This window comes from Artemia franciscana, chromosome 10 (assembly GCF_032884065.1).
Source record: "Artemia franciscana chromosome 10, ASM3288406v1, whole genome shotgun sequence".
NCBI lineage: Eukaryota > Metazoa > Arthropoda > Branchiopoda > Anostraca > Artemiidae > Artemia > Artemia franciscana.
In genome coordinates this window covers 40,157,864-40,182,737 of record NC_088872.1, presented here as the reverse complement: position 1 = coordinate 40,182,737, position 24,874 = coordinate 40,157,864, and the positions used below count along the sequence as shown (strand labels likewise).

At 36.1% G+C, this 24,874-nt stretch overlaps 1 protein-coding gene across 1 annotated transcript in view; it reads left to right on the top strand.

The window, feature by feature from the left end:
- LOC136032505 (uncharacterized) overlaps positions 1-24,874 on the top strand; it is a 33,702-nt gene that overhangs the window by 2,052 nt on the left and 6,776 nt on the right. Inside the window, exons 2-4 of the mRNA XM_065712811.1 lie at positions 3,461-3,997; positions 16,672-16,842; positions 17,944-18,160. Coding sequence (XP_065568883.1) covers positions 3,461-3,997; positions 16,672-16,842; positions 17,944-18,160 — 925 coding nt within the window. The remainder of the gene's footprint in view (positions 1-3,460; positions 3,998-16,671; positions 16,843-17,943; positions 18,161-24,874) is intronic.

Sequence of the window (24,874 nt, the reverse complement as noted above, 5' to 3'; positions counted from 1 at the left end):
AATATACGTAATAATTTTTGTTCATTTTAAGATTTAATGTTGCTCCTTTATTTCAGTTGAATGTTTTTTTTAATTTAATCTCTGATTGCTTTTTAAATAATACTGGGAAATCCGGCACCCCTTCATGGAAAATTATCTTCCCCCATCAAAAATTCCTCTATGGAAAGATCCCCCCCCAGTGACGCTTAGACTTAGACTCATTGCAAGGCTATACCATCATTTAGTCGTATGTTTAATGTGGTAGAAGTCTGTAGTAACAAACCGCAAGTAAAGAGCAACCCATATCAAAAGGAACTAAAAAAAGTTTTGGTACCGATATATACATCAATAGAAAATGTTTTATAATGTTCCTTCCAAACATAGAAAATATATTAGTTTTTTTTTTTAGTCTACCTATCAAACGTTAGTAGCATAAGATAATTTGTGCACTTACAAATGGGTTAATTTGTATTAAGTTAAAATAATTTTGAATAGAGGAGAGGAAGGAGATTAGCGGGTGGCACTGTTGCCAACAGCGGTACAATTGTACCATTTTGGTACATTTCACCTCTAAAGGTACATTCTGGTACAATCACAAATTTCCTGGTACATTTTATAAAATGTGGTACAATATGGTACAATAAGATTTGACTGGGCGTCAGGACGCAGCAAGCGGAGGGAATTGTAGTTTTTATTTGTTTTCTTTTTTCCTTTAAGTTTTCCTTTACATATTTATTTAAGTGCCTGTTGTTTGCCTCTTGCGGTCATAATATAGCGTGAATCAGCACAGCCATCTGCACGGTAAGTACAAAATAGGTGAGCAGCTATTTGGAGGAGCGACACCAAAATGGTCTCTGCAGGGGAAAGGAGGTCTCCCAAATATCTTTGAAAGAAGATATCTCATACTTTGTTCTCTTTATTATATAATTCTTTATTTTTTAATCTAATTTTCCGATCATCCACGTGCGGTGAGTAGCGCAAAAAAAAAAAAAAATTTGTCTTGCCCGTAGCACAACACGCCAAAAAAATTATATGGTACAATTTTTGAATCAGTGGTACAATTTAGAGCGTTTTGCGGTACTTTTTCTTCCGAAGCGTTGGCAACACTGGCGGGTGGTAGCTATGCTCATATTTGATATCAAAAACGCAATTAAAAATTTGGACCATCATAATTGAAACAGTATGCTGGTCTATGAATTTAACATGGCTATTGAAATTTGCCTATCAAAAGCTCCATTTCCCAAGTTTTTTGTGAGTAAGAAAAGTTAATATAGAAATTTAAAAAAAAAAAAAAACGTCTTCTCAATGTCTAGAGAATTGGAGACGAGATAGAAGAAAAAAAAATCAGACCAGTCAGCTTGTTAGGGGATTTGCTTGGGTTTGTTATTCGGAGCTTAATAAAATAGCGTTCCTAAATATTATTAAGAGAAAAAAAGTTTTTCCAGCTGACAGAAGGGAGCACCATTAAAACTTAAGAAGAACAGAAGTTATTACGCATATGAAGGAGGTTGCCTCCTCCTCAACATCTCATTCTTTACGCTAAAGTTGTTCAGTATTTTTAAAAAACGTCTTGTCTTATTGTTCTAATTAAATGATCCTTGTGTTTCAGGAGTCATTCTTAAAAAAGGGGGACAAAATCCAAAATTTAGCCTAAAGTGTGAGAAGTTGAGGAGGGGGAAACCTCCTTCATATATAAAATAATTTCTGTTCCTTTAAAGTTTTAATATTGCTCCTTACTTTCAGTTAAAAAAAACTTGTTTTTTGTTTCATTTCTGATAGTTTTTCAAATAATGCCAGAATATAGGGCCCATCCCATGGAGGAATCCCCCTTCCCACGGAAATATCCTCTAGACAGTTCAATCCCGATGGAAATTTACCCCGGACAATTACTCTTAACAACTCCACGTGTAATGTTGAGACGGAAAAGAGAAAGCAAGACATACAAAAAGAATTTTGTACAAGAATTCTGACAAATTCTCCCATTGAATAGTTTTCCCTGACAAGTTCATTCCCTGGAAACTTCCCTCCATATGGAAAATAGCCCCGTGGAAAAATCTCAAGCTCAACCGGAAATGTATGCATACAATAATAATATACTTAGACAATAGGCAAATTTTATAACTTAAAACTTTTTTCCTAAGGCTATGGGGGTGGGGGGTCATGTTATACCGAAAGGCATAGTTATCAGGCTTTCAACTATGATGAACAAAATGGCTATCTTTATCTGATTTTTGATCGGATAATTTTGGGAAAATCTTTTTGGTCAATTAAAAAGGGCACTAGAACTTCATATTTCTGCTCAAACGAGCCCTCTCGCAATATTCTAGGACCACTCGGTCAGTACGATCACCTTGGAAAAGCGAAAAAAGAAACAACAACAAATAAACACGCATCCGTGATCCTTCTTCTGGCTAAATATTCAAAATTCAAAATTTTTGCAGATAGGACCTCTACAGTGGGTTTTTGATACGTTGATACTGATGGTGTGATTTTCATTAAGATTTTATGACTTTTCGGGGGTGTTTCCACCTTTTTTCCGAAAATCAGGTAAACTATCCGAGGCTCATAACCCTTAATGGAATAAGATTAAACTTAATAAAATTTTAATATTTGAAATTAGCATAATAATATCAATTCTGATGTATCTATTTGTATCAAAATTCCGTTTTTAAGAGTTCTGGTTACAATTGAGCAGGGTCGCTCCTTACTGCTTTTAAACAGTTCGTCACTGCGAACTGTTTGAAAAGCAAACAGAAATAAATAGGAAGAACAAGGATTTTTTCAAATGAAAGTAAATAGCAGCATCAAAACTTAAAAGGAACAGCTCCTATATGTAAGGAGGCTACCACCCTGCTTCACCCGCTGCTCTAAGCTAATTTTAATTTAGAACATTTCTTGTTTCAAGAATATGGTATACTGCAAATGCTTTCAGAAGAGCTCTTGTCAAACTCGAACGTAAAGAACGGGACTGAAAGGGTCGTAGCCGACTCCCCATATATAATAAATTTAATATAAATGTAATATATTTAATAGTAATAAAGGAAGCAGTTCTTTCCTTTTTAATATTGTTCTTCTAGTGCTGAGATTGATTAACTCTTTATAGGTTTTCTTTTTTTTCTCATGCGTTATTATTATATTCCGTTTTACATGATCTTGAATATCACCTTCTAATAAGATCAGGTATGAATTAAGCGCAAAAAATTTAGTGTAATACATAAAATTTGTAACATAGAATTTTGCTAAATAAACAAACCTGAAAACATAATAAATGAATATGAAAAAAGATACAATTTTTTTTTAGCAATTATGAAACTATTACAAGCATTTTAAAACTTATGAAACATTTAATTTAAATACACTAGCCTAAATAAAAATAATATTATTTAAACAGTATTTTATTCCATTTAAATAAAAATTAAATAATAACAAATTTATTTTTCACGTAATTCTTTGAATTGAAGATAAAAATAGATACTTCCAGGTAGTAATTCTTCTACTGTCACTTTTAACATCCCATACAATCGAAGCGATGAGCAATACCACAGTATTGGAAGAAAGAAGCTTTCAAACTAAGAAACAGTTATATTATGAAGATACTCAGAGTGACGGATACCGAAAGCCGACTTTCGAATCATACCCAGGAAAACCATTCTACACCTTCCCACATTTGCCACAAGATTTATCGACTCCTGATTTATATACTCAGCCACCAGCAGCTTCTGTGAATTATGCACAGTCCTATGTCCCCCAGCCCCAGCAGCAGTATCTGGCGACACCAAACCCATACATTATAACTGCTCCAACTGGGTCTTACGGTGCATCTAACCCTGTTTACGGCTCACCACAACATTCTTATTCTTCACAAAAACCGACTAATCTAGGATATTATGACGCTTATGTTGTACCTCCAGCAGAATCAACTTATGACTCTTACGAGCCGTCATACCAAGGTGGTGGATATGAGGATGAATATTCAGGAGGCTATGGATACAACAAAGGTTATAAGCACCCTTATAAAGTAAGGCCTTTTGAAATTTTTTTTTTTAATTTCAAATATATTACATATTTTTATTTTTTATCTACCCAGCAGGATTGACCCTACCCGAATGAGGCGTGGACAAAATAGTCCTTGATCTTGATCATTTCTGCCTAAATTTCTATCTAATAAACTTGATTACTTAAGCCTTAATTTCGCAATTCTGACCTAAAAAAAAAATAACAATTATTGCCGCAAGTGTTATCCTTAGATTTATATAGCCGAAACTAAGTTTAAAAAATGATGAACAGACAGAAGAGAGAGAGAGAGAGAGAGAGAGAGAGAGAGAGAGAGAGAGAGAGAGAGAGAGAGAGAGAGAGAGAGAGAGAGAGAGAGAGAGAGAGAGAGAGAGAGAGAGAGAGAGAGAGAGAGAGAGAGAGAGAGAGAGTAGGCAAGAATATTACTATGAACATTACATTTGAAAACCCTTATATGAGGTTAATTGAGCCAAAACCGGATAAATCCTATTATACCACGAATACAACTTAATTGTCCCTGTTTTTTTGTGTGTTTTTGTTTTGCGTGGACCCTTATTGAACAGATCGTCGTAGAAGTTTGTAAAAACAACATTTTCAATAGAAACTTTCAAGCTCCACAGCCCTCGCAACAATATTTTCAATTATGGCAAGTGTTGGTGCCGCTATGGTCAAAACTATTTTTTTTTTTTTTATCAGAGACAAAGTTGATGATTCAACTGTCAGATTGTTCCATATTTCATGCCCAAATATCAGTACATGCTGTTCTTGAGTCTCTTGGCATCTTGACTTAGAGAGCCTCTCTTTTCTTTGATTCAAGATCTATACTCTTATTATTATTATTACTTCTAAACTACGACCCACATTAATGAACTGGAGCAAATACCCACTTGGAAGGACGTCGCAGGCTCTAGCTATTAACCTAAAATTGCTATCGTGGCAAGAGGTGGTGCCACTGTGGTGAAGCTAAATATTTGTAGATGCTGGGAAATTTTTGTTGCTGTTGGATGAAAATGTTGGATGCATTGTTGCTGGAAAATAAAAAGCTTAAGATTAGACCTGGCATGTCTAAAAATACTTCTATCCTGAATTTCTGTTCATTCGACTTTTGATCAGTGTTGCAGCGACAGCTGCAACCTATCAAAGAGCGAATCATGGTTCTAAGTAACTGAAAGTTTAAATATACAATTCAGAAAAAAAATAATTCTATCGAGAAAATTTGTAATGAGAAGCTACTTCAGGAAAATGTAACTATTATTTCGATTAGTCTTAACAGTAAAAGATTATCACGAAAACAAATTGATAAAGATTTCAAAAAAGAGCCTAAACCCCCCTCTAAAAGGCATTGAATAACAATGAAAAAAAGGATACGATCATGGTCAAAAACCTTAAATGGGAGAATCACAACCGCCCACCTTCAACAATAAGGAGAATCAAAATTCTTTCCATCGGAACCACTGTTGTCTCTGGTTTTTCTTTTCCTTGTTTTTTCATCCCAAGGATAACCGCATCAAACCAATGGTCGCAGAATGATAGGATAGGGCCTATTTGAAATGGAATTGCAATATCTGGTACCTTATTTGAATAACAAAAGAGATTGTGCCTTAGCAAAGTGACGTATTTCCGGCATTTTGTGTCACAAATTATTAATTCTTGCCAAAGAGTGTTATGACGTCAATGCCGCTGTCGTTACTAATGTATTTGATAAATATCCAACATATCACAACCTTTTTAAGTAAAAAAGAGATCATGCCGCAGCAAAGTTTCCTACCATTTGGTGCCGCAAAACGTAAATTTTTGGTCAAAAGAGGAATTCTAAACATAATGAACCCATTTGTCATTGCGTAACACCCTCAACTGGAGGTTTTAAGCACTCCTTCTTGAAAAATGGAGAAAATCATTTTTAACCAGGGATAACATGCATCTCATTATTTATTTCTAAATTTTTTCCGCCAGGACTAACATATTACCATAAGATTGCAGGGAGATGTTTCATAGCTCACTTAAAGGTACTACCTCTCTCTACGCACCTCTGTTCTGAAACGTCTTGAAAAATGTCTTGAAGAAAAATGTCTTAAAAACATTCTGAATTGTCTTGAAACTTCAAAAACGTCTTGAAGAAAAATATCTTGAAAAACCTCTTGAAGAAAAATGCTTTAATAAAACCCGTCCGCTTGACTAGTGGACTCTAATACGTCCTATTACGTAACCCTATTAGTAACATTCAAAAAAATCCTAAATATTCTCTATAATGTAACATGTAAAAGTAAACATTTCCCATGGCCTAACATGCGTCTCGAAGAAGCTTAAAAAATGTCAGAGTCACGATTCGAAGGGATAGGACTCTGCTCAGAAGCAGAGAGGGGATATTATTTAAATGTCTCCGGCGCGTAAATCAAATCCCTTGCCATGAGGGCTGTATGTTATTGTCATCTTCAAAGACACAATTACTTGACCTTTCAACTATGCAGAATAAAATCATTATTGTATATATTTTGGGAAATGATGGGCGTGGGGGGGCTGGTTGCCCTCCGATCGCTTTTGACAATCTAATAGGGCATTAGACGTTGCAACTTAAGTAGATTGAACCCCTTTCGAAGTTTCTACGACAACTCCTTCTATACGGAGTTCCCTGGTCTAAAAAAAAAAAAAAAAAAAAAAAAAAAAAAAAAAAAAAAAAAAAAAAAAAAAAAAAAAATTGTCCAGATTGCTCTTTTCTTAGGCAGTATTATCGTGCTACCTATGATTGTGCATGCATAATAAGCTTTGTGAATAGCAAAGTTAAAACATAAAACGAGCAAAAAAATATTGATTTGCATATTATGCAAGATATGTCCAAAAAAAGGCTCATATAAACTGACTCATGATACTTTCCAAATATGTAAAACTCGTAAGGCAAATACTTTACAGAAAACTGAAGTTGGTTGAGGCGTTTCAGAGAATTGTAATTGTAGACTAAAAATTGCCAATATCATGGCTGGTGAACGACTGTTAGGAGACTTATTAATTAGCTTTCTATATACGTCTGTTTTTGGGAGGCTGGCTTTGTATTTCCGGTAAAGCACAATTATTTAAAATTTTAAGGTAAACAATTAGAAAGCTAACAAAATTTTAAGGTAACAATTAAAAGAATATCACAAGCAACTTTATTTAAGCTAGCTTTTAAATCTAATTTGTTTAACTTACGAAGAAATAATTTTATCCATTTTAAGCTTCAACTTCGCTCCTGACTTTCGTAAGTAAACTTTGTTTAAAAAAGAAAACAAAAATACCGAGTTAATATCACTTCCTTTCCGATCACTACCGTGTTCTTCAACATTGGCTAAAAGTCAAATTATCATCTTGACGTTACAAAAAAAAAAAAAAAAAAAAATAGCGCACAACGTTGCAAAAAAGATAAAATAACACATTAACGCTTACTTTCGTTTTCACTTGACTAATCGACATTGTTATGTGTAATTATTTTTATAGGTTTGATGGATGCAAACTTTTATAGGTGCAATATTCTAATAGATTAAGGGCTTTTCTGGCAACCCCCAAAATATATAAAACCAGTGCTTCGACCTTCAAGCTTAATGTCCAATCCTAAGACCGTTTCTTTACACTAGATTAAATAAAAAAAACAAGTTTTTTTTAACTGAAAGTAAGGAGCGACAGTAAAACTTAAAACGAACAGAAATTACTTCGTATATAAAAAGAGGCTGCTTCCTCATCAACACCTCGCTCTTTACGCTAAAGTTTGACTCTTTCTCTCAATTCTTCTTTTTAAAACAGTAAAAACTTTAGCGTAAAGAGCGGGGTGTTGATGAGGAAGCAGCCTCTTTTTATATACGAAGTAATTTCTGTTCGTTTTAAGTTTTACTGTCGCTCCTTACTTTCAGTTAAAAAAACTTGTTTTTTTTATTTAATTTCTGAACGTTTTTGAATCAATGCATGTTTTGATTTTTGCTCTCCGCAAAGGAATAATCAAAACGAAATTTGCATATTTTTTTATTTTTTTTGGCTCAATGGCTTTCTCATAATTTTGATCGAATGATTTTGAGAAAAAAAGAGTGGGGGACGAAGCCTAGTTGCCCCCCGATTTTTTGGTTAATTAAAAAGGCAACTAGAACTTTTAATTTTTTACGAATCTTTTTATTGGTAAAAGATTTACGTAACTTATAAATTAGCTTACGTAAAGAACTTTTGTATTCTCATGTTTTTATTACATATATGAGGGGATTCACCCCATCGTCAGTACCTCGTTCTTTACACTAAAGCTTAAATTTTATCCCAATTCATTAAGAATGACCCCCTGAATCACAAAAGCCGTAGAATAAGTAGTTGAAATTACTGAAAATACTTTAGCGTAAAGAGCGAGGTATTAGAAGGAGGTGAGCCCCCCATATGGGTAATAATTTCTGTTTGTTTTAAGTTTTATTGCTGTTCCTTACTTCCAGCTGAAAAAGCTTTTTCCCTTTTATTTTTTAATTGTTTTTTTTTAAATAATGCCAGTAAATCCTGCTCTCCCTTCATGGAAATTTTCTTCTCCCATTACAAATTCTCGAAGGAAAGTTCCCTCAGCATATCCCCCTCTTCTCAACCCCTCCCCCAAACCAAGAAAATCCTCCTGAAAACGCCTGTATACTTCCCAATAACCATTACTATATGTAAGCACAGGTCAAAGTTTGTAACTTGTTGCCCCTCCCACGGGGACTGTGGGGGAGTAAGTCGTCCCCAAAGACATAGTTATAAGGTTTTTCGACTACGCTGAATAAAATGGCTATCTCAGAATTTTGATCCGTTGACTTTGGGAAAATAATTAGCGTGGGAGGGGGCCTAGGTGCCCTCCAATTTTTTTGGTCACTTAAAAAGGGCACTAGAACTTTTCATTTCAGTTAGAATGAGCCCTCTTGCAACATTCTAGGACAACTGGGTCGATACGATCACCCCTGGGGAAAAAAAAACAAAAAAAACACAAAAAAACAAAAAAACAAATAAACACGCATCCGTGATCTGCCTTCTGGCAAAAAATGCAAAATTCCACATTTTTGTAGATAGGAGCTCGAAACTTCTACAGTAGGGTTCTCTGATACGCTGAATCTGATGGTGTGATTTTCGTTAAGATTCTATGACTTTTAGGGGGCGTTTCCCCCTTTTTTCTAAAATAACGCAAATTTTCTCAGGCTCGTAACTTTTGATAGGTAAGACTAAACTTGATGAAACTTATATATTTAAAACCAGCATTAAAATGCGATTCTTTTGATGTAGCTATTGGTATCAAAATTCCATTTTTTAGAGTTTTGGTTACTATTGAGCCGGGTCGCTCCTTACTACAGTTCGTTACCACGAACTGTTTGATATCTCTTTAAACTAAGTAGTCTAGCTAATAAAGTCAAACTGGTTTTTATTCAGGTTTTAGTATACATTAGTTTTCACAAACTGGTTACTTACTTTTAATTACTTCTAAGACTGACAATTTGCTTGTTTAATAGAAAAGCTCATTTTTCTCATGTTATCCCCGAAAAGGACGGTAACAGCTGCATGTTTATTTATTTGTTTTGGTTTTTTTTTATGAGGGGATTCTTTGACAATGATTATTTCGTGTTGAGATATATAGAGAGAATTCAATCGAATGGAAATCTAAAATTCTTCTGCATATCTTATGTAACACAAAAGCTCACGCTTGAGCAAAGTGCTAATATCTGCCCTTTTTGCCACTATGGAACAATATCTAACAATAGGCTGAAATTGCCTGGATTGTCAAATTACCCCCACTATTATAGATGGACACTTCCCTGCAATATATATTTAGATTTACAGTAAATTGTATAATATAAATTGTTCAGAAAACTAATATGTCCGACGTGGGAACAAACTGCAAGGACAGGCTCGTTCGAATAGTATCCGACACTCTAAAATCAGAGGCCTTTTTTTCTAACGATTCGTATTTTTTATGGTGATTCGTATTTTTAATTTCGTATTTTTCCGAAAAATTTGAAAATAAATACATCTTTGTTTGTTGCTTATCCAAGGAGTAGACATATCCTCCTAAATATGATATCATATCCCAGAAGTAGTCGTATTTCCCAGTAATTATACAAAGTAGAGATCGTCAGATATCAGGATGGCTCAGTTTTAGTCACTTTTTAAGCAGTAAAAGAGATTCTGCCACGGGAATCTTCTGATTTCTGCCATTTTGTCCCGTAAATCAAAATTCTTGACCCGAACAGGGCTAAAATACTACCGACTGAAAAGTTTGAGACTGCAAATCAGTTTGGAATTATCAAAAAGGTTTATATATAGGCCAAAAGTTAAAGGTTTTACTAGAACAAAGCGCTGATTCTGCTTTTTTTTTTGCTGCAAAACACAAATTTCAGCTCAGCTACGGTAAAGCGCCTTCGAGTAGAAATTCGGAAGTAGCCCATTGATTTAGAAGTGCCCAAAGCTATATCCATTTTTTCTCGATTTCAGAGGTCATATTGCCACATGGTCCATTTTCACACCTGAACAAATAAAGAGCTCATACAAAATGATGGGCACTAACATAGAACGGATATACAGTGTTACAAATGGTTACGCAGTATTGTATGGATCACACTAACTATTAATGGGTTGACTTTAGATATTTTCGTCGGGAGTGGGGAATGGTGAGGTACCCAAAGCCTCTCAATCATATTGAGAGCATAGAATTTTCCCACTTTTGTGAGAGTTATCCATATATATATAAATAAGTTGTATGTGTGTTATGTCTGTCGAGTGGCGTCATGTCATCATGTCGTCATGTCGTCATGAAGTTAGTTGTCGTCATGTTTGTTATGACGATGACGTCATTAAAGGTATTTAAGAAATTCGTTCAAAGACAATTTTTGAATTGTAAGAAGATCGTGGACGGAAAATGTTTAATTGTAAAATGACTGAAGAACCTACAATGACAACAGCCGAGGAAGCTGCTCAAAGTGTCTATGCCAAAAAAATTGCTGCTGATAGAGAAAGTAAGAAAAGAAAGCGTGCTGAGGAATCACAAGAACAGCAAGAAAACAGGCTTGCGGCTGATAGAGAAAGTAAGAACAGAAGCCGTGCCGAGGAATCACAAGAGCAACGTGAAAACAGGCTTGCGGCTTCAAGAGATAATGCCAGATTAGGAATGTGCAATTTCCGTCAACGAAGGCGTGTCGAGGAACTACCAGAGCAACGCAAAACCAGACTTGCTGCTAAAAGAGAAAGTGAAAAAACAAGGCGTGCCGAGGAATCACAAGAGCAACGTGAAAACAGGCTTGCGGCTTCAAGAGATAATGCCAAAAGAAAGCGTGCCGAGGAATCACAAGAGCAACGTGAAAATTATCGCATGGCATTCAGGTACAGCCCAGTCAATGATTATAGTAGATGTGTTCAAATCAGAACTATGTCTAAAATTTGTCCTTACTGCAAGGCCTTGAAATTTAATGGTGAAACAATGGGAATGTGTTGCGCCTCAGGAAAAGTTAAACTTCCTCAACTGGCTGCACCCCCAGAGGCATTGGAGACTTTGCTTACTGGAACTACGTCAGAATCTAAGCGTTTTTTTTTTTTATCAAAAATCAGAAAATATAACTCATGTTTCCAAATGACGTCGTTTGGTGCCCAAATCGAAAATCCAGATCAATTTATGCCTACTTTCAAAGTAAAAGGGCAAATTTATCATAGAGCAGGGCCCCTTCTACCATTCTCAGGCGATAATCATAGATTTTTACAATTGTACTTCATCAGTGATAGAAATTATGAATTGAATGAACGTTGCGAAATTTCTCCCGACGTTGAAAGGACAATCGTTTCCCAATTGCAACATCTTTTCCACGAAAATAATAATTTTGTGCGTCTGTTTAAAACAGACATCGATTTGATGCCTACTGATACGCATAAAATTGTTATTTCCACTGACAAAACGCCTCCTGGCCAACATGTGCGTAGATACAATGCTCCAACTATCGACGAAGTGGCAATCGTTATGGTCGGTGATCAGTTTTTACCTCGAGATATTATTCTTCATAAGCAAAACGCTCAATTGGTAAGAATTGCTGAAACTCATCGATGCTACGATGCCCTACAATATCCTATCATTTTTTGGGATGGAGCCGACGGCTATCACTTTAATAATAAATTGATAAATCCAGCCACTAACAAAGAAATGAATAAGAAATGCAGTGCAATGCATTATTATTCCTATAGACTAATGATTTGGTAGGATGAAGACAATTATATTTTAAAATGCCGTCAATTGTTTCACCAATACATCGTTGATATGTGTGCAAAAATTGAATCAGAACGTTTGCTATTTATCCGTCTGAATCAGACCAAGCTCCGCTCTGAACAATACATTCATTTGCGAGATGCAGTTGTAAATGACGGTAATACAACCAACGTTGGAAGATGAACGATTTTACCTTCGTCATATGCTGGCAGTCCCCGTCATATGCATGAATATGCTCAAGATGCTATTGCGTATGTTCGTCTCTATGGTCGTCCAGATTTATTTATTACATTTACATGTTATCAATCGTGGGACGAGATACAGCAGCTTTTACTTCAAGGACAATCGGCGGTTCATAGACATGACATTACGGCCCGTGTCTTCCGGCAAAAGTTGAAATCACTGATAAACTACATAGTAAAACTTGAAGTGTTTGGATCAGTAAGATGCTGGATGTACTCAGTGGAATGGCAAAAACGAGGATTGCCACACGCACATATACTAATCTGGCTACATTATAAAATTACTTCTAATGAAATTGATGATGTGATTTCTGCTGAAATACCTGATGAAAATGTCGATAAGTGGCTATACGATATTGTTGTAAAAAATATGATACATGGACCTTGCGGTGCACTGAACGAAAATTCACCATGCATGGCCAAAGGAAGGTGCACAAAGCAATTTCCTCGACTTTTAGTACCCAACACAATTACTGGTAATGATGGTTACCCACAATATAGAAGAAGATCTACTGAAGATGGCGGTAAAACAGCAATAATAAAGAAGCGTAACGGTACCACCATCGAAGTATATAACCAGTGGGTTGTTCCGTATTCCCCATTATTATCAAAAACATTTAATGCACACATAAACGTTGAATGCTGTAAATCCGTAAAGGCAATCAAATACATATATAAATACGTCAACAAAGGCAGTGACATGGCAGTTTTTTTCTTGCAGTCCGAAATCAAAGATATCGACGAAATCGTACAATATCAGGCTGGAAGATTCATAAGCAGTAATGAAGCTGTTTGGCGAATTCTTTCATTTCTGATACATGAACGTAGTCCAGCTGTTGTTCACTTAGCGGTACATTTACAGAATGGTCAACATGTTTATTTTTCGGAATCCAACGTGCAACAAAGAGCCCTGAATCCACCGGATACAAAGTTAACTGCTTTATTTTCGCTATGCAAAAATGATTCTTTTGCAAAAAAGCTGCTGTATACTGAAGTGCCTTCGTATTACACGTGGAATACTAAAAATAAAGTATTTGAACGTCAAAAACAGGGTAAGTCAGTCGACGGCCAACCTACCATCTTCAAAGATACCACGATAGGAAGACTCTACACCGTTCACCCCAATCAACATGAATGCTTCTTTCTACGCCTGCTTTTGGTGAATGTACCTGGTCCGACGTCCTTTGAGTAATTGTGAACTGTAAACGGTACAATACATGACACTTACCGTGGTGCATGCTAAGCTCTGAATTTATTGGAGAATGACCAACACTGGGATAACTCCAAGTCAAATTCGTGCATTGTTTGGAATCATACTAACAACTTGCTCTCCTTCAGCTCCTACAGAGTTTTGGAAAAAATATAAATCGAAAATGTCCGAAGATATACTCCATCGAAAACGGTTAGAGACGTCAGATATGACTTTTGATTTTACATCAGAAATTTATAACTACACTTTAGTTATTATAGAAGATTTGTGCGTATGTATGGCAAACAAACCTCTTCAGGATTTGGGAATGCCTTCACCTAATCGTACCGCTGCTGTTTCGACATGTGTAGAATTGGATCGTGAATAAAGTTACAACACGATGATCTGTTGTCGTATGTACAAAATAATATTTCTATATATTATTTATATATAGAAAATTCACCATGTTTCTATATATGAGCAAAAAGACATTTATGATACGATAATGCATTGTGTCGATAACAACGTTGGAGAAATTTTCTTTTTGGATGCGCCAGGAGGTACTGGTAAAACGTTTGTGATAAAACTGATTCTGGCATCAATTCGATCAAAAAATGATATGGCGTTGGCTAATTGCGTCGTCCGGAATAGCCACACCGTTGCTGCCTGGCGGAAGAACTGCTTTGAATTCCGCTTTGAAATTCCGCTTTAAAATTGCCTCTGAATTTGCATTCAAAACTCCCACGTGCAATATTTCCAAATCATCTGGGATGGGTAAAGTATTGCAGCAATGCAAACTTATTATTTGGGACGAGTGCACAATGGCACACAAAAAATCGTTCGAGGCTCTGGATCAATGTTTGAAAGATTTGCGAGGGAATTCGAAACCCTTTGGCAGCACATTAATATTGCTTGCGGAAGGTTTCAGGCAAACATTACCTATAATACCTAGATCAACCCCTTCAGACGAAATGAATGCTTGCCTGAAAAATTCTAATTTATGGGCGCACGTAAAGACATTAAAATTAACTACAAATATGCGTGTCCGATTGCAAAACGATGAATCTGGTCAAACATTTTCAGACCAATTGCTGGCAATTGGAAACGGAAAGCTCCCAGTAGACTCAATTTCAGGACGTATACAACTACCTGCTGAATTCTGTAATTTAGTGACGTCCAAAAATGAATTGATTGAAAAAGTATTTCCGAATATTCTAAACAATTAAGGTCAATCATTAGAAAAATATGGTATAGATCTTAATACTGATTGTTTTTCCCATGGACAATTGTACGTTGAATGTTCGAGGGTCGGTAAACCTGACAATCTATTTATATGCAGCGACAATTGGACAGCGAAGAATGTTGTACATTCGCAAGTTTTACGCAGTTAATTTGTATTGTATCTATCTATCTATCTATCTATATAAAAACGAGTTGTGTGTATGCATGTTTGTTTGTTTTTAAAAAGAGCGTTTGCATATGACGTCATTATAAGTACATAATGCTTTGTATATGCACAGACAATGGGAAAGCCAAGAATGTTGTATATTCGCAAGTTTTACGTAGTTCAAAACACATATAAATCTATCTATATTCATAGGTGGTACACAGGGACACAACTACAATGGCGCGTAACTAATATGGCGCGTAACAACTTACGCGCGCGGGGGGGCTTGGGGGGCGTGAAGCGCCCCCACCAACTAGGTGTTCGGGTGGCGCGAAGCGCCACCTCAACAGCTAGTTCCAGATAAAGAAGATAGAATTTGGCCTCTAAAATTGTGTAGTTTAGACGATTGTATATTGAGGTGGCATGTAATGTTGATGCTAAGGAGTAAAAGCTCTCATATTATTTTAGGACTGTTTCTAGCCGGAAATGACAGACCATGTTCTAGTATTTACACGCGCAAATACAGTAGACCACTTTTTGGCATTCCAGACCCCCTCTCGCCCAAAAAAATCAGGGGCGCTCCTTTATGACGGATGGTTTTTGGGCAAAGGTTAGACTTTAGTGCGAATTCCCAAAGGGAATAGAAGAGCTGTAGCTTCCTTCATATTTAAAATTATTGTCTGAAGTGTAATTGTTATTTTTCAATTTGGTACATTTTGGGATCCCACCCTTTCCCCCTAAACTAACAAAGGCTCACAATCTTAAAGCATTTCCCTCTATTCTCTAAAAGACCTGTATCAATCTCTCAATTAGTTTCTCCTATAAATGAGGAGGATTACCACTTCCTCAACCAGCCACTCTCAACGCTAAATTTTCACTATGGCATTGCTCGAAATAGAACACGTTTTCAACGGATTGTTGTTACTATACAAGTATTCAGAAAAGCAATTTAAATGTCTGCTTTACTTATTCAGCCGTTTTTCCTGGAAAGTCGGAGATTTTGAAAAAAATTCAGTTTTAAGGTTTGGTACAGTTAAGTGTAACAAAACTGAAAACTGAACAAATGTTTTTATTAGTGCACATCCCTCTTATGGATTTAGGTTATTTAATAGTTAAGAACGATGGTCACCTACTAGAAATTTCGACCTGGACAAGCCTGCAAAACTTTATTATAAGAGAAAAGGGAATGTTCAAAAACATTTTTTTTTTACCCAGAAATTGTCATAGTTTTCGGAATTTCTTTAAAAGTAATAATTTTAACATAGTTTTGCGTTTCATTAGGGGTAGGCCTAGCATCAGCTTTGCCTCCCAATCCTGCCACAGGTGTCCGCTCCGCTTCTAGAGTTTTGACCATTCACTAAACGGAAAATTTGTAGGGAAACCTTTCATCCCTTTGGAAAAAAAAAACTTTTTTACTCATATTTGGAATAAGATTTAGCTCTAGGGATACTATTGGCTTCTCTTGAGCCATTAGCAAAGCCCTCGAATATATACATTTTTAAGAACTGTGATAATTTGCTAAAACTCCTGATTCTATCCGCTTCGAATGTTCTCTGACAATATTTTGTAGGGTTTTCAAGCTAGCAACTAAGCACCAGTATTTTTCTGAAAGCCGCTATTTTTTTAAAAACAATGCATATTAATCATCTTTCAGTCTTATCCAGATGTTGAAGGAATGAAAAAGTACTTCTTATTCAAAGTATATGGCAGTCTAGTCAAAGCAAAGGGAGCCTTACTTATTGGTGTTGGAAAAATTCTCAAATTGAAAGGAAAGATATTGCTTGCCAAAGGAGAGGCACTGGAGGACATTGGATATTATTTAAAGGTCAGTTTAAACTCTCCTATTTTGCTTTCTTAATTTAAAGTTGGTCATTGTAAAATGCCGCAGCAGAAATTCCAAATTTGTTAATATGAAGCTGATTTAACTTCGAATTTTTCATCCTCCCCAAAATGAGTCCGCTGAATAGGCCCGTTCCAGTGGTGAAAATTCACAAAAATGTTGGGGGGAGGGTAAATGGATTTTTAAAAATCTTTGAGAGGGGCAAAGACAAGGCCAAAATGGTATTTTCAATATCTAAGAGGGTGAACACCCCCTCCCATTGGTACTGCTGAATAAGATGATCCAGGGTTCCCCCTCGTAATGTTAAGATACTGTGTGTGTTTTACTCGAAACAAAACAAATTTTGAACAAATTCAAATTTAGTGGGACTAAAGAAGTAACTTGATTCTCAGCGCGGTGGTTTATAAGGGTGGTTACCACTCCCTATGCAACATAGATTTGTAAATTTTAGTTTCTATCTTCTATGTAAAATAATTTCTGCTCGTTTAATATCGTTTAGTAACTTTTACTTTGACTTTCAGAAAATGTTGTTTTGTTTACTTTAGGTTTGCCAAATTAAGAAAGATTACTATCCGATTTGTTTTTAAACATGCAACCTTTTAACTGGAATTCCTACATTACTCTAATGTTAGGAATGTAATTCCTAACTCAAAGCTTGTCTCTTTAATTCAAAGAATTAACAAACCAAAATAACCTAACAGATCCTAACTTGGTCCTTTTTAATAAAAGCTCCACTTAGTTCAGGTTTTCATCCTGTTGTTTCCTTCTTCTTACATCTACGGTTTTACGGAGTTTTTATTTATTGTTGCCTTTTTCTATACAGAATTCAGTTTACTGAGTATAAGACAGAAACATTATTTTATTAAACCATTAATACTTTTAATCCTCAAGGTCTCACTGGTATCAACTCATTAATTCATAGCTCACTCCGATTGTAACCTTACACCAGTCATTGCCTTGGAAAAGAAAAGAAAATGAAAAAAAAATTCTTTTTCAAACAGAGAATCTATGTTTAGTGAAAAAAAAAAACATTAAATATAAGCATATTTGAAGTTCAGGTAATAATTGTATTCTCTCTTTTTTTAGGATGTTAAATTTAATACTTACATGTCGGATCCTTATGGGTATGGACATGAAGATGACATCCTTGAGGACTTAATCGAAAAAGGCCACAAACATAAGGGATACAAAAAATCTAAAAAAGCGAATGGTTTCAAGAAACCTAAAAAAAGTTATGGTATCTCCAAAGGACCACCTTATGTACACGAAGATAGTTACTATAAGAGAAGAAAATCTGGAATAGGTAATGTCAAATAAAAGAATGATAACAATACATACCAACCACTGCTTTGCATTTATATTGAAAATATGTAATAAATGAGGCATTACGAGAGGCTGTGAGTGTCTCATATTGCTTCATTTACCCTTTACTGAAAAGCAAAAACGAACAAACAAATGAACGTGGACTGTCAATTTAATTGACATATACTAATATTTGTTCCTTAAAGTTTTAATAATTTTTTATTTATAAATGTAAAAATGAAAACATCTAAAAGATTTTTTTTTCAATGAAGCAAAAATTATGTTCTGATCTTAAGAAGACAGTGTGTGCTATCAGCCCTACTCATGTTAATTTTTGCTCGTTTTGAGTTTGACTGGGCTATTTATTGGAATTCCTGTCCGTTTTGAGTTTCATTTATTTATTGATGCTGATTTGTGGTAGTTCTGCGCTTGGAAGATTATTTAGCTTTATTTTTGCTCATTTTTGGCTTAATGGAGCTCTTTGCTTTTCTTTGAAAAACTTGTTTTGTGGAAAAATTTTTTTAAATTAATTTCTGTTGGTTTTTTATTGAAATATTTTTTTTTCATGGAAAAAATTTATATCTTTTAATTTTTTGTTTCCATAAGAATTCATACTTTGGTTGCTATTTGTACGTTGGAGAAACTTTTTCAACAATTCTTATTCTCGACACCAACAGTATTTCTTAATCTAATTTTATAACTCCTGAAGTTGATCTAAAAAAATAAAGCTTAATATAATTCCCGAAAGGTTCTATCTATGCTCTTTAACAACCTAGATACTCTTACACTGTTTTTATTTATTTAAATTTTAAGAGCAGAAGTAGTAATAGTAGCAATCCCAAAGATGCAATTTAATACCCCAGTCGTTCTCGATATATTGCTGAGGTGTCTTACTGGTAACTATAAACGCAATGCCTTTTGAAAAGGAACATTTAGTTTCAAAGCATGGGCCAATTGCATGATTGTTGGGGGTTGACATGCCCAATTTCCCTAAGGAGTAGTACTGCTATGCTGAACAAAATGGCTGTCTCAAAATTTTGACTGGATGCGTTCGGAAAATGAATGGGCTTGAGAGAATGGTTCCTTGCCCTCCGATCTCTTTCTACTCTTAAAAGGGCACCAAAGCTTTTAATTTTGAATCGAATTGAGTTCTTTAAAGGTTTTTAGGTCTTTTAATTTTGAATCGAATTAGCTTGATATTTCTAGCTATTATAGAGTGGTGGTGTCAGTGATATAGCTCCTACGCCCTTTTGAAAATCTGTATGAATACAGTTTTTTCGAATAATTGAAACTCCTCCTAAACATTCCCTGAAAGTTTCACCTTAATACCCTTATCGTAATTAGTTACAGTAAATGTAGTGGTAGTATTAAAACTATACATATGCTGCCTTCTGGATAGTTCAAAATCTCCCACAACTTACCCTTAAAAGTCTAGCTTAATGATATAAGTTGTTCTTCCGATATTGCTTTGTCACCATTTTTGAAATTAACATGCTCATAGTTTGCTTTGACTTAGTTCAACATCCCCCTAAATATTACTTAAAAGCTTCATCTTAATAACCGTAGCTTGTGTAGTAGCAACAGCATTAGTAGCAGTAGGCGCATATCAGCTTTGGTTTCTTCAATACTCCCTTCAACACACGCTTAAAGTTTCAGCTCGATGCCTTCAACTCTTCCTGGAGATGCGAAGAGTGGCTGCTCCTTGGTCACTTTTTCTCTTATAAAGGCCACTAGAACATCTGATTTTCAATCCAATGAACTTCTTCTGGAGTTTATACGATCACCCTTTCCATAAAAACCTTGTATGTCCTCGGAGCATAGCTTAACACCCTTGCGCTCAGGGCTGTAGAAGGGGGGGGGGGTTATCATCCTCAAAGACATAATTTCCAGACCTTTCAACTATGCTGAACAAAATGGCTTTCTCAAAATTTTGTTTAGATGGGTTTTGGGAATTAATGGGCGTGGAGGGGCTTTTTGCCCTCTTATCACTTTTTACTATTAAAAAGGCCACTATCCCTTATAACATGAAATCGAATAAGCCATTTAGGAAATTTCTACGGCAACAAATGGCCACCTCACAATTGTCACCAGATGCATCCCGGGTAAATATGAGGTGTGGGGGAGGGGGTAACAGCCCTTGGATCACTTTAGATTTTAAAAGGAGCACTTGAACTTCTGATTACATATCCAAGAAGCCCCCTCCAAAGCTTATACGACTGTCTTTTCTATGGAAAACCTTTTATGCCCCCATCGCATAAGCCATGACCCTTGTTCTGAGGGCTGTGGGGGAGTCATCCTCAAAGACATAATTTCCAGACCTTTTTAACTATGTTGAACAAAATGGCTATTTAAAAATTTTGATTGGATGTGTTTGGCGAAATGGTGGGAGTGGGAGGAGGGCTGGGTGCCCTCCAGCCACTTTCGACTAATAAAAAGGGTCCTAGCCTTTCAATTTTCAATGGAATGAGTCCTTTTCGAAGTTTCTATGATAACACCTTCAATACGAAGTGCCCTGGTCTAAGAAAAAAAGAACTTTGCGCCCACATCGCTGTTTACTTTGGCAGCGCTATTGCGCTGCCCACGACGAAACAGATCAGTTTCTTCTAAAGTGCCAGTTTGGCAATTTTAAATCCACTTGTCCCCAAAAGAACCAGAATGCCTTTGGACAAGTTTCATGTTGCAATTTTGATGAAAATGGTAAAAATTTTGAATGAGAACTATTGAAAGCAGACTCATAGTTTGACATATATTCATGTTATTTTCAGGAAATCTCACCAATTTTTATTTGTCAAAGCGATAATTATAATTGATCAAGTGCTTAGAATATTCTTTTGCGCAAAACGCAAATGGCGCTATGCCATATAAAAGGTTCCAAAGGCAGGCCTACTGTTTGTAATAATTTCTATTCGATTCAAGTTCTTACAAGATTATTCCTTTTGATTTCTGTTCATTTAAGGATTCTTTTATTCATAGATATCAATATCTATTATCTTTTTTTTACTTAATTATTTATTTGCCTGTTATGGGTTGCTTATTAATAGTATAATTCCTATTAGTTTGAATTTATTATATCATTTATTTCCGTTCCTCTTAGGTTTTAATATTACTATTTACTTTTCCTTGAAAAGATTTTTTATTATAAAACATAATTTAAAATTAATGTTTGTTTGTTTTTGATAGACATTTTATTGCCATTTAAAATTGAAATAAAATTGACATTTTATGTTTATTTTATTGATTAATATTAGAAATGTGTGTAAAGTTTTTGAGCTTTCTCTCCCTTCCCACTACAAAATTGGAATTCCTGCTCCTATCCTCTTCATTCTCCCACGCAACCTGAAAATTTTAACTCCAGCCCCCAAGCTGTTCTTGAGATATTGCAGATAATTTATTTTTATAAACTCGATGCTGTAATGTCATTTGGTTTAATTTTACTGTCTCCTTTCAAACCATAGTTGGAGGTTCAATTTCACCTCACTCTCCTCGTCAACACTCCCTGCAACTTTTGACTTGATACCCCAAGTTATTCTCAATGTGATGCAGATATGCCATTTTGATCATTTGTTAAGACATAGTGTCTTTTGATTAACCTAATAAGTGGGTTTTGTTCCAAACTCTGAATGTGAAAGCAAGTTCTTATAGTGCAAAAACGTCTGCTGAATCAGACACGAAATTTTAGCCTCTTCCCTCTTCCACAACTTCCACAATTCAGCCTCTCCCTCTTCAAAAATTCGAAACAAAAAGTCTCCTTGCTCTGTTCCTCAAGTTCCAACGTTGTTTTCCAGGATGTTAACAAGATATTACAGATATGCTGTTTAATGGCCTGAAAGGATTTATTCCACCCCGCATCCTTTTCCTGAGGTTTTGTAAATAAGATATTATGGCAACCTGGTTGCACATAGGGTCTTTTGATTTAGTTATATCTTCTCCTCTAAGCCATGGCTTAATGTCTAATTACCCTGACCCTCTCTGGAAATTTCAACTTTATACCCAAGGTTGCTCTCAAGCTATTGCAGATTCACCATAAGGCATGGTGTCGTTTGATATGAGACTTTAAATACTATAAGAGTTTGAAGTTATATGTTGTAAAAATGTTTTAATGGATTAGAGACATAAGCTTAGAATTATTTTCCACATCCTAGTCCAATCTTGTGCTTCACATTGTCCTATTATATGAATGTCAGCCTTTCCCTCGACACTGAAGTTAATTTTGAAAATTTATGATCTAGCAAGGACTGTAATTCAGGAAACTAACCGTTCTTCATTTAATCCCTTGCTTGATTTTAAATCTCCGTTTGTTTTCTGGCTTGGGTATCTTTCAATTTCCTAGAATTCCATTGCAACTTTCCCGCTGCCCTATGCAATAATATATCTTTTATTTTTGGTCAGTTGCCTGCACTTCCAACAACTAACCGATTCCTTGTAAGTTGTGAGGGGTTTAAGTTTTGAAATTGCCCATAAAGGGTATACTACTGGAGCTACTAGTCTTTCAAAACGTTATCACGCGATGGGTCCTACGTAATACTACCAACCGGTGGTACGCGTACCCCAGGGGGTACGCGAAACCCTCGCAGGGGGTACGCGAAGGTCCCAAAATTAATTTAGTCTACATCTTTAAAACTTGTTTCTGACTCAGTTCCAACATTTCCCTCAAAATCAGATAACATAACCCATTGTACGTAATTTCAGACTCATTTTCAAAACTTTCGCTTTCAGTAACCCGCTAATTTTTCTCCATAGCCGTAAGGTCTCGATGCTAATTTTTCTCCATAGCCGTAAGGTCTCGATTTAAACTCAGCGAGTTCAGTATCTTGTCATCTGTTGAAACACGAAGTTCGTGAATTGTGGTTGCAAACAAAGATGGATAGATTCCTGATCAGGAATAACAAGAAGCCGAATGATGGTACCCAAAACTCTGAACCTGCACCTAAGAAGAAGAAATATGACAAATCATCGGTCAAAGTGCGTCGATATTTGTCAGAATACCTAGGGCTCGGATTTAGTGCGACAAAGTCTGATCCAGTGAATGCACAGTGCGTTCTTTGTGGTCAAGTCTTGGCCAACAGTTCCATGAAACCTGCACATATGAACCGGCATCTCAGTACTGTGCACCCTTCTCATGTCGGTAAGCCCATAGAGTTTTTCAAGCGTAAACAAGAAGCATTCGCTAGTAACTGTTTGGAAATTGCAAAAGTGGCATCAGTTTCTTCAAAGGCTCTCCGGGCTTCGTATGCTGTTTCATATTTAGTTGCGAAACAGAAAAAACCGCACACCATCGCCGAATGTCTGATATTACCAGCACTAGTGAAAGTCAGTGAAATAATGTTTGACACGAAAACTGCTACTGCCCTTCAGTCTATACCTGTGTCGAACAATACCATTTCAAGAAGGATAGAAGACATTGCAAGCGATATTGTCATGCAGGTTATTGAGCAAATAAAGTTGACGAAGATGTTTGCGTTACAGCTTGACGAAAGCACGGATGTGTCAGGTGAAGCCCAGGTGATCGTCTTTGTTCGATATCAAGATTGTTCTGACATAAGAGAAAATATTCTGTTTTGTCAAAACCTACAGTCAAGAACAACAGGAGAAGAACTATTCAAGGTGATTGACAAATTCTTCGCAGAAGGGGGCATCTTGTGGGACTGGTGTCTATCAGTTTGCAGTGATGGAGCTGCCGCCCTAACAGGGAAGAATAATGGGCTCATGAACTGGATAAGGAAGAAAAATCCAAAGGTGAAGTGGTTGCACTGCATCATTCACAGGCAAGCTCTTGCATCGAAAAGGATGAACGAACATCTGCACGAGACCCTCAACGAGGCTGTAAAAGTGATCAACTTCATCAAAGCCCGACCACTGAACTCAAGAATGTTCAAGTTGCTGTGCCAAGAGATGGGTTCAGAACATCAACATTTACTTCTGCACACAGAAGTTCGCTGGTTGTCTCGTGGGAAGATTTTAAACAGACTTTTCGAGCTTCGACAAGAAGTTCATATGTTTCTTCTGGAGCAAAAATCTGCATTCAGTTCACTTTTTGCAAACCAGGACTGGTTCTGCAGGCTGGCCTATCTTGCGGATATTTTCGACAAACTGAATGACTTGAATCTGTCAATGCAAGGTTTCCGGACGGACGAACTCTCCCTGAATTCGAAGATGTGTGCTTTCATCAAGAAATTGGAGTTCTGGCTTAAAAAGGTTCAAAGAAACAGCGTTAGTGTCTTCCCGACCCTTGACAAGTTTGCGGACGATAGTGAAATTGATAACCTCAACACAATCTGTGATTGTATTCGGGAGCATCTGACAAAGTTGCGAGATGAACTTGTGTCATATTTCCCATCGATTATGAACCAAGATAGAACGCAGGATTGGATCCAAAATCCATTTGTTGAAGACGTGACCTCAAGCTCCGGTCTTAGTGACAAGCTTACAGAGAATCTAATCGAACTTGCCAGTGATCGCGCCTTAGAACTGAAATTCCAAAATGTAACTGTTTCCCAGTTTTGGCTGGAGGTGAAAGGAGAATACAAGGAACTAAGTGAAATCGCCATGTCTGCTTTGTTACCATTCGGATCCACTTACCTTTGTGAAGTGTCATTTTCGGCAATGTCATTGATCAAAACCAAACACAGAAACAGACTGAGTGTACAAAATGACCTTATAATTGCCGTTAGTGACATCGAGCCAAGATTTGATAATATTTTAGCAAAAAAGCAGC